Raw genomic sequence first — 17117 nt, 5'->3', positions numbered from 1 at the left:
AGAAGTGGCTAATAATTTTGGTTACCCAACTCCAAATGGACAGTAGGTACTACAAAACATGTAAGTACAGTCTTTGGCCAGTGACTGTGTTCCCAGGCAGGTGGAAAGCATGAGTGCGCGTCTGAGAGGGGTGTGTGCACGCACACATGCATTCCACTTTTCTTTCAAATGTATACTCGCATACTATTTGCAGTTGTACTTCATAGTAACCTGCAACCCCGCTGTGGTTAAAAAATGGTACGTATCAGTAACTGCTGCTCTCTTTTACTCCGAAGAATTGTTGATCTAACCTATATGGGGCAAGATCAGAGTACTTAAGAAGGGTTTAGATACCTTAATATAAACTAAGATTCAGAAAGCTGTATCTTAGCTGAAATGAAAGCCTATGTTTTTCTCTCTTAATTTTTATATATATATAAATATATATGTATTTCTAAATGTCTATGTGTGTATATATGCACAAAATGTGTACCTAAATGTGTGTATGTATACATATACATAGACAATTTCTTTTAATATATTTTTTTATATATATATATATATACACACATATAACTTCACCCTTCTTTACATGATAACTTTTCCTGGTTGTCTGTGGTTCTTTCCGAGGGCATGGTGCTGAGCTGCTGAATTTTAAGCTCGTGCTGATGCCTAACTGAACTCCCGGTATTCCAGAGTTTCTCTAAGGACTTTGATGGGTACTGTCAGATAACAAACAATACATTTACTAGGGCTGGTTTCCCATAAAAAACAGGGAAAATGCATCACTTTTAAAGAGACTTTTGTCAGTAAAAGAAGTGATGTAATACATTTTTTTGTTTTGGTTTTAATGTAATAGTCTTTTAGATGAACCACTGCCCAGAAAGTAGAAGATTCAGATTTATTTCCTCAAGCTGATGAGGTTCAAAGTGGCGTTTCTTCCTTTGGAGGTGCTTATTTGCATTTCCTTGCAGAATGTTGTATTTGATGATTGTGTTTGAGCTTTGCACAATAGCTTTCATTGGAAATGGTACGCTATGTGGGCCCAAGTGAGCAGCTCCAGTGTCGTTGCCCTGTATTGCCTCACATCACTGTTAGAAGTGCTTTTTCAACAAGGATCTGCAGTCTGGTGTTTGTCCTTATGGTCTGACTAATCAAAAGAATTGGCTGTAAATTGTATTCAGTCTAGTTCTATTGAAAACACTGGATTGGAAGCAAGAAAAAAATAATTGATAAGAGGGCCTAGGAGTGCAAATTTAGTTTGCTACTAAGCTCATAAAATGGAAAAGTAAACAATTTTAAGGAAGCTGACAGTTTCTACGTGTTTACCTTCTGTTCTACAGTGGCACTTTTCATTTGAATTCATCCAATGTAATTAGAGCAGAAAGGGCTTTACGTATCTAAGTTAGCAGAAAAATGTGATTCAAAGTTATCGTTTAACCACTTACTGGAAAGTTTAAATCTCTCTTAGAGCTCTCATCTCAGGGTTGTTTTATGCCATGCCATGGGAAGACTAAGAAATCTGACAAACTTGAATGGGAGGAGATTTGGCATAATATTGTATCCAAGTACACCAGAGCATAAGAAAGATAGGTTGTGATGCTTGTTTCTTTAGTACCAGTTCTATAAGATCTAATACTCATTTCACTTGCACGCTGTTAAAAAGAATGGAACACATCCACGGAAATAAAAGTTGTTATGTTTACAGAGAAATGTGAATTTGGGAACTGACACTTGATACTTCAAATAGTGAAAGCTATCCAAGACGTAGCTATCTGAGTATACAGTAATTAAACCTTCCTTTGCTAGCTTTTTAAGACATATTTTTTTGAAAATTTTCCATTTTAGATTGGTGACTCCTCTCAAAGCGCTGTTGTTCCTTTGACACAGACTGTTTTCAGCCAATATGTGCCTGTCATCTGGAAAGCCATCCCTGTGTCTAATATAACAAAATGGAATAGTTGTGCTCCTTTCTTCATATGTTTCCAGTTACCATGTACTGTGTGATAAAGTGCACGTGCTCTTTGTTTCTGCCCAGTATGCCGTTAGCCCTTCTGGGTTTCTACTAGTGAATAAATAAATTGCTTTGTGCTTTATGCAGTTGAACAGCTGGAATTAGACTTGAGTATTAGACTTCAGGGGTGTTTTGATCCTCTATTTGAAAATAAAATTACAATACCTACAGCTGCTTCTCAATGATCTCTCAATGACTTACCTCAAAGCGTTTTTTTCAAAATGTTTGGGGTTTTTTTGAATTGGAATGTGGGATTAACTTACAAGCATGGAATGGCTAAAAAGCACAGTGCATTGCTTTCTCTCCTGCTCTTTCTTAAAGCAGGCATGCATATGCTTATCAAAAATTGATTGCTATCTCTGGAGCCTGGAAATCTCTATCTACAAAAATGTGGATAGCAGTCTGTAGCTTTCCCACATTATGTGCCTCAGGACTACCCCAATACATCCTGGTATGCAAGTGCAGAGATGAATCTTTATCTCCACTGACTTCTTGCCTCTGAACTGACCTGAGACCTCACCCTTGTTTTATACTGCTTGTTCTGTTGCCTTATAAATACATTTGATTTGTGTCCTTTGCATTGTATTTCAGTTTCAGTCCTGACACTGAAAGGCAATACAACCTCTTGAAAAATTTAATTCATGTGGAATCTGGTTGCTTTGCTTTGCAGATGTAAGGTAGCAAAGCAATAGAGAAATTGGCTGAAATTGTAATAATGAAGGTTTGTTCTGGGGGGAATGTGCTGGCTTTTATTAGGAAGATAGAGATTATTTTATTAATTTTTTTTTTGACCTTATGTTAATCCTCTACATATCTCTGTTACTTTAGGGGTACCTTTGTTTGCCATACATGGCACTGCAGCAGCATCATCTCCTGTCAGATGTAGCAGTCCGTGGCTTTGTTGCAGGAGCCACCAATATCCTGTTCCGTCAGCAGAAACATCTGAGCGATGCAATTGTGGAAGTATGAATCTTTGCATTTGAACCTCTTCGACTAGAGAGTGGGATGGGGGGAAATAAGACATTGCATTCTAAGTATAACTTTATAATTTCATGTTCATGCCTAAATTTTGAATTACTTCCATATGAAATAAATTCTTAAATGCAGAAGCTTATTGAATTTTTATAGTTTGTTAGGGTAGGACTAGATAAGCTGTGCAAAATAATACATGTCTTTCTGTATAGTTTTATATCCAATATTTGAATTTGCAGGGCACTTCTTAAATTTTTATTTTGTTGCTGGTGTAATTTTACTTCTCGTGTCCTGGGCTTTTTTTCATGACTTAGTAATAAGGTCTTCAAAAATAAGTGCTTGCAGCTGAAAAACAGGTACAATTGGATAATAAAGCACGTTACTATTGACTTCCTTCTGATTTAATCAAGACAAGAGGTTAAAAAAAGTATCTAAGAAAGCGCTGTGCCAGTTCTAGCAAATAGATAGGACTATGTAATCAGCATTCTGTAACCTACATACAGGTAACCAACTTAATAATTTGAAGTGATAATCAAAGAGCCTCTAGGAAAAAAACATGTGAGCACCCAACTTCCCCTGCCAAATCCTGTCGAATAAGCAGCTTTTACTGTGTGCCAGGAAGATGATCCGATTCTGATTATATTAGAGCAACATCTCACTTTCTGAGAACAGTTAATTCATTATTTCCTTGGCTGTTTGTTTCTTCTTGGTATTTTGTGGGACTGTGGGTTTAGATTTAGGTAGCAAGATATAGTAGTATATATAAGCAGTTTTATTTAGATAAATGTTTACCCTTGGAATTATTTCAAACAGATAGAAGATGCTCATGTACAAATCCACGATCCAGAACTTCGTAAGATCCTGAACCCAACAACCGCTGACCTAAGATTTGCCGATTACTTGGTGAAGCATGTAACTGAGAACAGAGATGATGTTTTCCTTGATGGCACTGGATGGGAAGGAGGAGATGAGTGGATCAGGGCTCAGTTCAGTGCTTATCTTCATGCACTGCTTGCTGCGGTGCTGCAACCAGGTAGAACAGATGCCTTGTCTAGGGACTGAGATGAGGGTCGGTGTAATAAGCATTTGTGTTGTGTGGCCTATCATTGGATCTCCCTCTGCCTAAAGTTTAATTTTAGCTGCTTTTTCAGTTGTCCTTGGCTATTCTTTTTATTCTTTGACAAGCTTATTACTAATTGTTTTGTCACAGGCTTACAGACACTTTCCTCTTCAACTGTCACCACCTCCTTGATTTAATTAAACTTTCCTCATAAGTAGAAATATCTGAAATCCCCATATATGATGAGACTTTTACAAACTTGTATCTTACTTGTATCTTACAAACTCCTTTGCAACCTGAAATGAATTCTGGGGAACTAATTGGATTCAAGGAGACATGAAATTAAGTGTCTGTCTTCAGGAAGTTTTACTAGGCTGTTCCATCTCTTTTCCCTTCCTGCCATAGTCTTAAGCAGGGACTCGCATAGGTAAGAAGTTGCCATCTGGAGGCTTTATAAGTTTGTGTTTTCTGGAGCTTAACATTTTTTGTCTCAACTTGGAGGGAATTCTCTATGTTCCAGCGTTTTGTGCGTGAATGTAGCTAAAAGAATCAGTAGTTTATTTGTGGAAAATGTTTAGTTTGCCCAGCACTGACCCTGTTAACTTCATTCTCATCATAATTGCTCTCTATTCACGTGAATTAACTAATTCAGATCTTGTTCTGTGGTATTTGTGAAAAAACATGGGACTGAGACTTGATTTTTACAGTCTGGAAGGTGCTAAGTTCTTTATTGGACAACATTAGGATGATTATCTGATTGATATGAAATGTCAGGGTTGTCTAGAAACTCATACTGCTTCACTGGCTGTCTCTAAAATAATTTCCTATACTCTTCTGTATTTTAAAGGGGATATTATAAGTTTATTCCACAGTAGTTCATTCTGTAGTTTTGGAGTGGATTTGGGGTTTACTAAATTTGAATGAGTAGTAATGTAGTACAGCAAGTAGTATTACACCGTAGTCCCGGTGTAACTGAGCAAGACCAATGCAAAGGATGGGGTTTTTTCTTAGTTGCTGTGTGGCCATTCTCTGCTCTTTCCTGTCTTTTCTTAGTGAATAAGTTGCGGCCTATGTTTGGATGACCTTCCCACCCCCATACAGTTGAGCTCTTTACTAAGAACTTTGTAAACCAATTTAAAAACAAAAGAGAGAGAAGTATTTTTTTAAGCTTTTTTTTTTCTTTTTTTTTTTTTCTCCTGGCTTTGTATATTTGGGACACTTTGATTTGATAAGAGCCTAGAAAATTTTAATTTTTCTTTACAAGAAAAAAAGTAATTTGTCTTGTCTAACATCTCTAATGAATTGCTGCAAACTCTCGTCTTCATTTTAATTTATCAGACAATGAAAAAACTTTGTCAGACTTCGGAACAGCATTTGTAGCAGCCTGGAAAAATACCCACAACTACAGAGTATGGAATAGCAACAAGCATCCAGCTCTTGCAGAGGTAAATTCTAGGTAAGGAATCATCTTTTTTTAACTATTTATTTAAATTTTTTAGCATTTAACATGGATAGCTTTTAGTATGTGTAGTCAGGCACACCATTCTGTAGAATTACAGTGTTCCCCTTGTTCCTCCTACAAAGCTCTGAGGGTGAAACTTTGGGGCCCTCTAAGTAAGGAAACTGAGTATTTCTGTTCATCAATACCTTATTGTAATTCTGGGGTATAGTTTTATGAAGAAAAACGTATCCGGTGTCAGAAATGAAACTTTTTCATGTTGATTGTTGGCTGTTCCCAGCTATAGAAAGTTTGTCATTCCTCAGGAATTGTCCTCAGATGGTTCTGCTTTTTATTAATTGCTTCCAGGTATCCAGGGAATAGCTGTGTCCAGGATTGTCACTGAGAGGGATGGAGGGGAGCCTGCTGTTTTATGTTGCATCTTCTATACTTTAGATTGTTTTATGTGTATTTTCACTCAAAGATGAGATGATTCCAGGCTTGGTAACACTGTTGGCTGTGCATGTGTTGTGTTGAGGATGGGTTATTACTGTACTGCAGGGAGTTCTGTTTGCTTTTGCTTTGTCAGCTGCTGTAGTCTGAATGAGGTTTTTCTTTAGACCTACAAAGCTCTTTTGATCTACCTAAGGGATCTTTTTTTCTTTCTTTTGGTAGCTCATAAGAAATCTAAGGTTGAATAGTCACTGGGACCTAGCCTTCTGTAAAGTGATATGGTAGTATGTCTACAAAAGTTTGTTTTGGGTTTTTTTGTAAGCTACAGAGAGAAGTACAACTAATAATTGTGTGATATGGATTCATCATGAAAAAAATAAATACTTAGTGTTTTCTCGGGTTTTTCCTCCTCTTCTAGCCACCCATTCCAAGGACAGTACTCTGTATCAGATGTGAAGTTGAGATTGTCACAGTAAGTATATGGTACTTTGATTTGTATTTTTTTTAAAGAGTGGTCAAATATTAGTAACTGCATAACTGTTGCTATGATGAACTAAACAAAATAATGATTTAAATTGGCCATGTACATGAAACTATACTCAATGTTCTCTTGCAAAACATCACCACATCTAAAGATGGATAATTTCCTGAAATAGGGAAAAACAGTGCTAATGTACTATTTTCAGTTGTACTTTACATAAGAGCCCTGATTTTTTTTTTTTTCATTGCAATTATAAGGCTTTTGTATATTTATTTTTGAATTGTAAACTAAAGGTGTTAAAACTTCCATTAGTACTTTTCTGTATGTTGACTCGAGGTCTCATTAATAGGAGAAAACAGTTTGGTTTTTTTTTTTTTTAAATTAGCTGGTGTTTAATACAGCATTGTTCTAAAACTCTCAAAGTTCACTGTATATGTGCTGAGACATGGTTCGGTTTCTTCAGTTTAGAAGTTTAAAATGAGTTTCACATAATCTCTTATTGCACCATACTCAACTGAACTTTAAGTTGGTCTCAGCTCTTACCTGTAGTATTCAAGTCTAAAACTCAGTGGTGCTTGTTATTCCTGCAGCTGAAGCCCAAATTCAGTCTTGGAGCTGCAGTTAACTGATCCTTCTTGTTTATGCACCAAGCAAAATAGATTGTTTTCTCACTTAGCTGTGTTGGCCATAAAATGTCAAGAGACTGCTTCTTTAAGATGCCTATAAATGAGCAATACCTATGTGCTGCTGATTCTGCACCTGCCTTGACCATAGACGGTTATTTTCAGTACACTGTGAGCAGACCTAAAACACACGCTAACACAGAAGAACAGCTTGAGGAATAAAAAGGTTCAGACTTCAGCCCGCTGAATCTTTTTGTTGCTTTTGCTGACCAGTGACAGGTTAAGTTTCCGTGGTGGCGATTGAGAATGCAAATGAATGAAGATTTACCTTAAGGTAATTGCCTTCAATAAGGTGCATGCTGATAGCAGCTCTTATTATTAATGGATGGTCTTTGTAGAAAGACTAAATGTGAAAGATGTGGAGGTGTCTATAATCTTTTACTGGCTCCATTTCTGTATGTGAAAGGGAAGATATTGACTCTTCGAACTAGCGTGAAATCAACGTAAATGGAACAGTAGTTCTTAGTGCGTCTCTAATAATAAATATTTTTACAGCAGTGTCTCTGTTCTCCAGATGCAACTGTGCTATCAGATACTCATCAAAATTACTTGCTTTTGCAAACTGAGCCTGAACTTGTTCTTAGCGTACTCCATTCTTTCTGCTTTTTGCATCTACACTGGAGATTCCGAAAGTGGGAAAAGAATGTGGAATGGTGTGGTGTTAAGTTTTACATAAATGGGTTTGAAAAGCCTGAAATATGGACTTGAATGTTACAATTTAAAACTAAATGAGATTATTTTCAAGTGGTTACACTTGTGCAGTAGAACTGATTGCTTTTGTGCTTTCCTTTCCAAATGATGGTAGCATCTGTCATCTTTTTGCATTTCTTTAACAAGAGCATGAGTGTAAACTGTGTTTGACCAAAAATTTAATCTTAGGGCAAGATACAAAGTAAACGCTATTTAGAAAAAAGAATAAGGACTGATCCGGAACGCTTACTATTTTGTTTAAAGTTCATATATTATAGCTAAAACTTCTCAAAACTACTGCAAATCTGACTTTGTAATTTAGAACATAAATGTGTTTTTGTAAACATTTTGGAAAGGTACAAAGTGTATTGTGTAAGATGAACCACCGGGAATTTTGGTTCCTGTCTTGCTGACAGTGTCCTTTGTTCCTCGGAGAAGCTTGCCTAACTGATCCGTGTGGATAAGATGCATGTAGCAATTACGGGATTGACCGTATATATAAAAAAAAACCCTATATATATGTATGCTATGTAAATCTGTGTGTGTATTGATATGTGTTCTACTATGTGTTTTATTTACATGTAGAAGTAATAAGAAGTCAGTCAACTAACAGTCTTCAGTCTCTCTCTTGTTTAGCTCTGTGCAAAACAGTGAACGTGGGAAAAAGATTGGAAATGTGATGGCTTCTACTAGCCGAAATGTTGTACAAACAGGAAAAGCTGTAGGTAAGAAATTTATTTAAAACCAGCTTGCATCTAAGCTGTATCTTTCTTTGAAGAAACATCCTATACCTCAGTTATATTTCGTTTTAATCCAAGTGTACTTTATAACATGCCTACAAAACAGAGCAATATTTTGAGGGGTAAAGCTGCTGATTGAGGCCCTGTATGTTGTGTAATAGTGGAAAGAGAAGCAGCTAAACAAAGAAATAAAGTGTAAATTGCTTTTCCAGTGTGGGATGGAGATGAACTTGGGGAGAGATCTTCAGGTAAAAGCTTTCATATAATCTGGAAATGCTTAGACCACACCACCACCTTCTACATTGAGCTGTTCTCCTTTTTATATCACTCTGACTGAAACTACCCAGAGCTGGTTGATATCATAGGAAGACTTTGTGTCAGTTGTGCCAATTTCCGCAGGTTTTGCAATAGTCTGTAGTTTTCCGGAAAAGCACTCGTTGCACTTGAACAGGGGCAACATCCCATTCTCATCTTGCAGTGCACGATAACGTGAGTTCACCCATTGAAGAACTTGATGGTTGTTCTGCAGTAGCTTTGCCAGAAACTGTTTAGCTTCCTCTTTTATTCCATTGGAGTCTTTCTACTCTTCTTGCTGTTGTACGCTCTGGCAGGGAGCACCTTTCGGCCCCAAGTCTAGCAAAGTCTTCCGGGGCAAAAGAGAACGTAGGCCATTTCTGCTGAGCTGCTGTGTTCAGATTCTTTGAATGTTGTCTGGCACAGACTCTGGACTTGGATTTTAAATCCCAAAACTGATTGTGTGGGGTTTGTTATTTGTTTGGGTTTTTTTAATTATTTTTTGTAGTATCTTAGTAATGATAACACTGCACTATCGACCTTCTTTCTTTTGTTCTGTAATGCAGGTCAATCAGTTGGAGGAGCCTTCACAAGTGCGAAATCAGCTATGTCATCGTGGTTTTCCACTTTTACACAGTCAACCCCAAGCCTTGGGGACTAAATGACGGTTTTGTACAATGCTGCTGAATATTTCAGGTGCAATGCTTTCAATGAGCTGTAAAAAGGCCACTCTAAAACATAGGAGTGGAGATTAACTACCCAGGACCAAAATAAGGCATATGTTGCTTGCAAGCAGACATGGAATATTATCATTTGGTTTCACTAGAAGTATAGAAGAATGGTGAGTGTCTCCGTATAATGGGATGGCATTTGCAGTATACTGGTTGTATTTAAAATGACTACTTTTCTTTAAAACTGAGCCTTTATAAAGACATTAGCAAACAGGGCTTGTTGCAAGCCAAATGTGTTTGACTTTAGATTTGTACATTTTCTTGGATGTTGAAAATTATTTATGTAAACTAGTTATATTTTTCAATCCAAATAGCCAAATGTTTGTGGATTCTTGTTAGAAGTAAGCAGAGTATAAATACTGATTCCTCTTTCAGGTTGGATTTGAGAGCATCTCTGCAAAAAGTATATGGTGAAAACCCTTAAAGGGTTCAAGCCAGGTGGAACTTTCTTGCTTTCACCTGCAAAATAAAATCATCACGGGGCAGAGTAAGACTGTGGATGACTTAAGGGTTTTTTTCCTTTCTCCTCTCTAGCCGTGTGCAGTTGTTTGCATTGATCTGGCTCTGGCTCTCTTTGTGTCCCCAAATCTGTGCGACAGTTGCGAAATCAGTATTTTCTTGATGTTATCCAGTAGGCCTTCATAACTTTGCATACGTTTTGGCTGTGTTTTTACCCTGGGATGTGAATGGGATTCCAGTTGGAGAGATCTCTTCAGGAAGAGTATTACAAAACAATTCTCCCAAATTGGGATTGGATCATAAACACTTTTGTGAGGTCTTGCTCTATTATGATGTAATTACACCATCAATGTAGTTACATACATAAATGAATACAAAGTACTAAAAATGCTTAAAATTAGTACAGTAGCAAACTCTGTGTATTTTTTTTTTTTGCCAGTAAAGTTATGAAGACTCTTCCAAACGAAAATCAGCTATATTGATTTTCTGTGTCGACTCAGGGAATGTTCTGTTTGGATAACTACTTTTTTCATACAGAATTGAGAGGGTAACTGAAATGGCTCGGTTCGTATCCTTGTGTGAAGAAATATAATAGTTTATATGAAAAGATGTGGCATAATGCTGTATTTCGTATGTAACATGCATGCAGTATCTTCTGTATGCAAGCGTATTCCGCTTCCTACGTTTCCTGATTCTGAGATTATTTCCTGTTTCCCGCAATGTGCGTGCCGCTATATGCCTTCTAATATCCCCACGTAATAGCTGTTAACATTTTCTACATTACATTATCAAATGTTCCAACTTGCTGCAGTTAAAAGGCTTTTACTTTATTGCCTCATCCGTATCTGTCAGCATTTTGCCATGTTCTTTTCTGGGGCCAAGCCTTCAAGTCATGGTTATTTTTTCTGTTCCTCAAATAAAATGCAGAAACTGTACAAAAGATGACCATGAAGGTTTGAATGTAATTTGTTTTAAGAAATTAACGTTCTAGTTTCTTTAGGTGCATTTGAAAAGCTAATAGAAAAGCCACACTTGTATCACATACTGTCCAACAACTCAGTTTTCAGTTTTCTTGCTTTGGACGGCAATTTGAAAACACAGGATCTGGTTTAAAGCCTTCATTAGTTTCTTTCCAGGAGAAGCTAGATAGAATGGCTGTGGAAAACCTGAGAGAGTAGACAGCTCGTTTGAGTAGTTTCACTGGAGAAGGGCAAAAAAGGCCCCTAAAGTTCTACTAATCTGTTGCTTCTGACATAGAAGTAAAATGTATCTATAGAACTGCAACTATTGCTGCTGGTCTCTGTGTGTATTTCTGTATCTCCTAAAACTTCTGATGCTCTTTTCTATTTTATTCCACAGCTCTGTAATAGCCATTTATATCTTTTTCAAACATTAAGTAATACTTGATATGCAGGAAGAGCTCTGGTGAAATAAGACTAGGGCTGCATTTATTCGTGATGAGTCTAGAGCTTTCTGATTCAGCATGCAGATAAGAAAATAATCAAAAATAATCACTTGCTTTTGTGAAATGGCTAACGTATTATCTGCTGTCTGCGATTTAAGTGGTCAGGCTTCATGTTGTAGTGAAGCCTGAATACAGGTGCCTAAAGGGTTTAAGCACCTATAAAACTAACTTAAGGCACACTATAGATAAATTTAGGCTTGGGAGCTCATGATGCGAGTTCTAGGAGCCAGGCAAGTTGTTGGTATTTATATGTACGAGGTATAGAAACAGGACCTTCAAGGATCCTTTTTCAATATCCTTGTCTTTGTCACCTCCTCACCTGAGTTTCTTCTGTAGAATTCTCCTATGCCCAAAATTTGTATAGCCAATTTGTATAGCTCTCTGCATTCCCCTTATTCCCACAGACTCCATCGCTGGCCCAGGGATATTAGAAAGCTGATTTTTTTTTTTTTTTACTTTTATTTTTGGTAGATTGATCTGAGGAAAAGCAGAATGAGGTGCCCTCTGCAGTGCTAAGCTGATGCACAGCTGCTTGCTGCTTTGTACAGGGACTCTATTATGATACTTCACAGTATTTCTCTTACGGGGGAGAAGATCAGGCAGATCTTTCTCTGCTGTCTTTTTCCTACTGTCCCAGCTGTCTCTGTTGTGGAGCCAAACATACAACCTGATTAAGAGTATTTTCCTTTCTTCACAAATGATAGAATAAGAAACTTTTATTCATTTTCAACCTTTTTAAGAACTGGCATCCTGCTAGCAAATTTTAAACTCAGTGATTAAGACTCATGCAGCGGGTGGAGATGAACTGATCTTTGTGAGATGTGTTCTTCATTGACATGTATGCTTGCTCTTTGATATGTGCTTAAGCTTACTTTTGGGCTGTAGGAAGGCATGCAGTCACTGACGTTCATCTAAGTTCACGTAGTCCTGTTCTTAATTTAATGGTTGTAACCTCTTTAGTTAAATCCAATGCAAATGCAAGTTATTTTCCTCCCTTCTGTTTTAAAATTTCCAGTGCAAGCATTATTACTTAATCAGAAAGATTTAGGCAGTCGACTTCCATTTGAAAGACCCTGACATCCATTTCTGCACTGCAAGAAACACCGAATCCTAAACAAATTGGTGGTAGTGCCTCTAATGAGTCAACTGTGAAGCTGTCGTTATGGCTCTGTCATGATGTATGTTGCAAGGGTATTTCTGGCTGTCAACGTACAACATGAAGTGACTTCCAGGTAATACAGTAGCACATCTCCTGACCTTCTGGCGTCAAAAGCATCAGCCTCTGCTTTTTGTATGTGCTGGTATTTGAGGAACTGCCTATTGAGCATAGGAGAGAAGATACAAGGCCCCAAAACTCCACAACACTTAAATATCATTGACCTAATATTTAATTTGACAAAAACGATCAGCATTTTTCATCAATCACTTTCACATCACAGCCTGAATTCCTGTGCACATCTGACACATTTCCTCAAATACCACAATGTAATTATCTTTTTTTTTTTTTTAGATCAGCGTTCTAGTACATTGCACTTGTTTGACCTTCTGCGTCCGTTTTAAGCACCTTTGTAATTAAATTTAGTATTTTGCCTAAACAAGCTTTTGAGTTACATAGAAATTATTACTGAGCAGAGAAACTAACGTGGCAGTACTTAATTGTAATACTGAAGGCATGAGTGCAGTTTTTAAACATAGAAACTGTTGCTTGATAACTGAACATACAAGTAATGTATTTGATTTTTCTTGTGCTGCTTGAAAAATAAATACATCCGGCCTGTTTAAAGCTCTGTCTGCTCAAAAAGCTGTATTATTTTAAGATTAACCCCAGTAGAAGACACTTGAAGGCATCTGGTTTTGATATTGGTAGCTGCTTGTAATACACTTGGCAGTCCTTTTGAAATTTGTCTTCCATTTAAGCCAATTCTGGATGTTGCTTTTGCAAATTTAGGACGAGAGGATCCTTTAGTGTGACATCTTATTCCCTGTTGGGTACTGATCATTGTGAATTGATTAAAGTCTTCAGCAGGTCACAGACCTCTCTTACATCAGTTAAGAAGTTTAGGTATAACTGTAAAATTTTGATTGAGATTTAGCTTCAAAACAGTACGTAGTTTATTTGGATTGTGACATCTGGTCAAAATCAGGATGCTGAATAAATTGATCTGCTGCACACCCAGCTCTCTGCTATAGTGAGCTATTTTAAAACTTCTACTGTAACTATCACTGTACCTAGCTGAGAATGATTTGGTAAATTGCTTTTTTGCAGTAGAAGGAAACCAACTGCCTTGAATAACATTCAGATGTGAATTAGATGAGGCTTATGTCTAGAAAACGGTTACAGTTCTCTAAAATGCATTAAAATTTTTCTGACCGGATGCAAGTAGTTGTGCAAACACACTGAAAGATAAATTTACATCATGTTGTTTATGCGGTGTAATTTTACTTTCTTGCAGGTATTTAGTTTTCATTAAAAAGGGCAACATGGAGAGTATTCATTAAAGGCAGAATCACTACGTTATTGTAATATGATTAAAGATGTATGACAAATTGCTTCATGGTGTTTTGAGTCTTTAATACTGTAGGGGAGGAGAGACTGACTTAAAAAAAGCAGGGACAGAGCTTTCGTTCTGTGATGTTTCTGGTCTTGACCCCATTCTTTATCAAATATTAGAAGTAGTGTTTGGATTCATAAAAATAAAAAAAATAGGGAGCTGGATCACTTCTGTTAGTGTCAGTTAAACAGCAAATCTTGTTTGGATTACCTCATTCCCCATAAACTGACATCATAGGGGTGCACAACATCTGTACACAGATGGCTTAATCTTGGTTGTAGTGGAACATGGAAGTCCAGCTGTGTTGTTGAGTCCTTCTGTATAGGTTCAAAATTGCCTAATTGTACATTGCTCCTTCTGTAACATTGCATTCCAAAATCAACTGATAGAAAATAAGATTATTTTTTTGTTAACTTCCCTGCCTGAATTTACTGACTAATACTGATGAAAGCATAATTACTGTTTGCCTCAATAGTAGCAGAGAAGCACCTACAAAATCCTCTTTTCTTGTGTTAATCTGGATCACCAAGAAAGTAGCAGTGCTTTCTAGACCAGGTGAGCGTAAAGAAAAGAAAGAATGTTTATACTGAAGGCAGGACAGTTATCTAAAGGAAGGCAGATGTAGACATATTTTGTTATCTTAAAAACAATGTGGGGAATGACATCACTTGCGTGCTATATGCAACAGATGGAAAATTCTGAAGAGGCAAACTCAGCTGGTCTCTTATCTCTGAATTCAGAGACTATGAAATGCACCTAGAAGTGGAGACTTTAAAAGTGCTGGCATACCAGCGAGTGGCAAAAAAATAACGCTGAGCTTAAGGTATTGTCTAATACAACCTCTGGATACTGACCTTTGCTGCTCTTCATGAAACGTGCATGTATGTGGTTTGATGTGTGTAATGCTGCGTCAAAGAGCTGGCTGAAGAGTCTGTCCACTCCTAAGGTGTGGAACTCCTTTCTCGGGTTTTTCTCTTAGACAAAAACACATGCTTGTAGTTCAATTAGCTAGCCATGCCTCTTGCACTTTCTAAATCTCAGCATCGAGATTTAGCTTGATGTTTAGCACATAACCCGAACAGACTTTAAGGTCTACGTTACATCACTACCTTTTTAGCACCTTTTATTGTCCTGTTTACTGGGATCATATTAATGTAACAGAGGTGCCTAAGAGTGTGTGTATATACTCAATACAGTTTACTATTTTAAGAGATGAAGTCACATAATGCTTCAGGTGACGAGTCATACTGTAGCACTTCAGTAATGGTGTACAAACAACGCTTAAACCCTTTCTTTGCTGAAACAAAGGTATCTAGTTTCACAAGTTAGACCAGGCTGCAGAAGAGCTATGTGTTTTCAGAGCAGGAGGGGAGAAAAGCACACAGAGAGATACTTTTAAGTATTCTGTTTCACCTTTGTGCCTGTCCCATCTTCTCCATTAGCCCTTTCTTCCACGTCAGAGTTTGTGTAACTTGCTCTCACACACTAGTTCACGCTGTTTACCAGCCACTTCCATACTAGAACATGTGTGGAGATGTACAGATTTCATACAGGCTGCCTCCCAGCATCATGAGCAATGCCTGTGTTTTATTCTGTCTGCTAGCACTCCTCCTCCAGGCTATAAGCTCTGTGAGTAACAACTCCAGCTTGCTGAATTGGACTCATGATAAATGTTGTAGGAGGGAGATATTTTAAATAATTCCAGAGTGGAACTAAACAGAACTTTGTCTGGCTAATAGGCTGAGCATGAAGTGGAAAGAAACTGGTTTTAAGGGCGAGCCTCCTCCAGAGTCTGCCTAAAAGCTCCTTTCATGTAGGAATCCAGATCCAAAAAACAATTTGAAGTTAGCTGTAAATGGGAAACAGAGGAGGAAACACAGCAGCCTGCTAATAGATTCAGTGGTCTGCAGGTGTTCCTTAGCTGTACTGCAATGGGGCAGCTCCTTGTGCACCTAAACAGAAGCACTGAGAAGTGAAAGGAGAAATGTTGTGAAAAGCAGGGCTTTAAATCTTCTTAAAAGTCATCATTTAAAAATTTTATCAAATTATTTTCCCGCAGAATTAACTATCCACCTGATCCTGTTCTCTGTAAAGCTTGACCCAGTTCACTGCCCTAGATCTGACTATTCCCCTTAGAACAAAAGTTAAACTTGCAATTAGGTATGCATTTAAACAATTGTAAAAATGAGTGGATGTATTACAAATTAGCAGAGGCCAGACCACATCTTTTTATTACTTCCAGGTGGGGGGAACTGAAGCTACGAAGGACTAACTTAAAGTAGCTCTACCAGAAAAGAAGCAAACTTTTTGCAAATACAGCAAAGCTTGAGGACATACAAAGTTGATTCACTGAAACTTGTACGTAAGTGTACTTCAAAGCCAAGTGCAGGTTAGATAGATAGGCTGGTATTAAGCTGAAGCTTTGTAGTAAGATACTAGTTTAGAGCTCTGTGAAGGCTTTAATCATATTTGCTCCATTTATGAAATGAGAACTGCATTTTTTTCCAGCTGCTGTCTTTGTTCCCACAAAGAGAAGTCTTTCTCTAATTCTGCCACTAGTGGCCATTTCCAGGCACGTGACAACATTTTGCCTGCACAGTTTCATTCTCAAATTATTGTGCAAGGAAAGAATTTAGACGAGAATTGCTTTTGCCGGCTGTGTTTTCCTTTGGGGTTGAATACCGACTGCAGCAACTAGTTGTATAAGTGAACTCATAGTAAGCATGTCTTTAACAGAGTCACTGGATAGCTGCTCACCACTTGACTAGTCTTGTCTTTAAGTACTATATTATTAATAATAAATTAAATAAGGTACTATGTCATCTTAGACTATATAAAATAAAAAAATGCAGATAATATCTAGAAACAATATAAAAATAATATATGAAAAAATGCAGATTAGCAGGAAGTAATGTAGGCCATCTGTATTTTAAAAGATGTTCCTAAATGCATAAAATCAAGGACAGTTCTCCTAGATTCTGGGAGGCAACTGTGACTTACAGCCACTGCATTTTAGTTACCTATTTCTTACTCAAACTTAGCTTTTTTTCTCCTTTGGTAAGAAACTATGCATAAGACTTTAAAGTTGAGAGTTCTCAGTAACCGA

General features: G+C 37.3%; 1 protein-coding gene across 3 annotated transcripts in view; it reads left to right on the top strand.

Annotated features, from left to right (window-relative positions):
- The window catches only part of AVL9 (AVL9 cell migration associated), a 42848-nt gene extending 28838 nt beyond the window's left edge, over positions 1 to 14010 (top strand). Inside the window, exons 11-17 of one of the 3 annotated variants that reach the window (XR_010069888.1) lie at positions 2822 to 2956; positions 3779 to 3998; positions 5364 to 5481; positions 6335 to 6388; positions 8407 to 8495; positions 9371 to 9645; positions 10434 to 14010. Coding sequence is in view for 2 of the 3 variants with exons in the window: in XM_063325530.1 (XP_063181600.1) it covers positions 2822 to 2956; positions 3779 to 3998; positions 5364 to 5481; positions 6335 to 6388; positions 8407 to 8495; positions 9371 to 9465 (711 nt within the window). In the remaining variant the exon portion in view is untranslated. Of the gene's footprint in view, positions 1 to 2821; positions 2957 to 3778; positions 3999 to 5363; positions 5482 to 6334; positions 6389 to 8390; positions 8496 to 9370 lie in introns of those variants that run through there. The other 2 variants (XM_063325530.1, XM_063325531.1) reach the window with 2 other exon arrangements.
- The last annotated feature ends 3107 nt before the right edge of the window (positions 14011 to 17117 follow it).

This window comes from Chroicocephalus ridibundus, chromosome 2 (assembly GCF_963924245.1).
Source record: "Chroicocephalus ridibundus chromosome 2, bChrRid1.1, whole genome shotgun sequence".
NCBI classification, from domain to species: Eukaryota; Metazoa; Chordata; class Aves; order Charadriiformes; family Laridae; genus Chroicocephalus; species Chroicocephalus ridibundus.
This window is presented reverse-complemented; position numbering and strand designations above follow the sequence as displayed.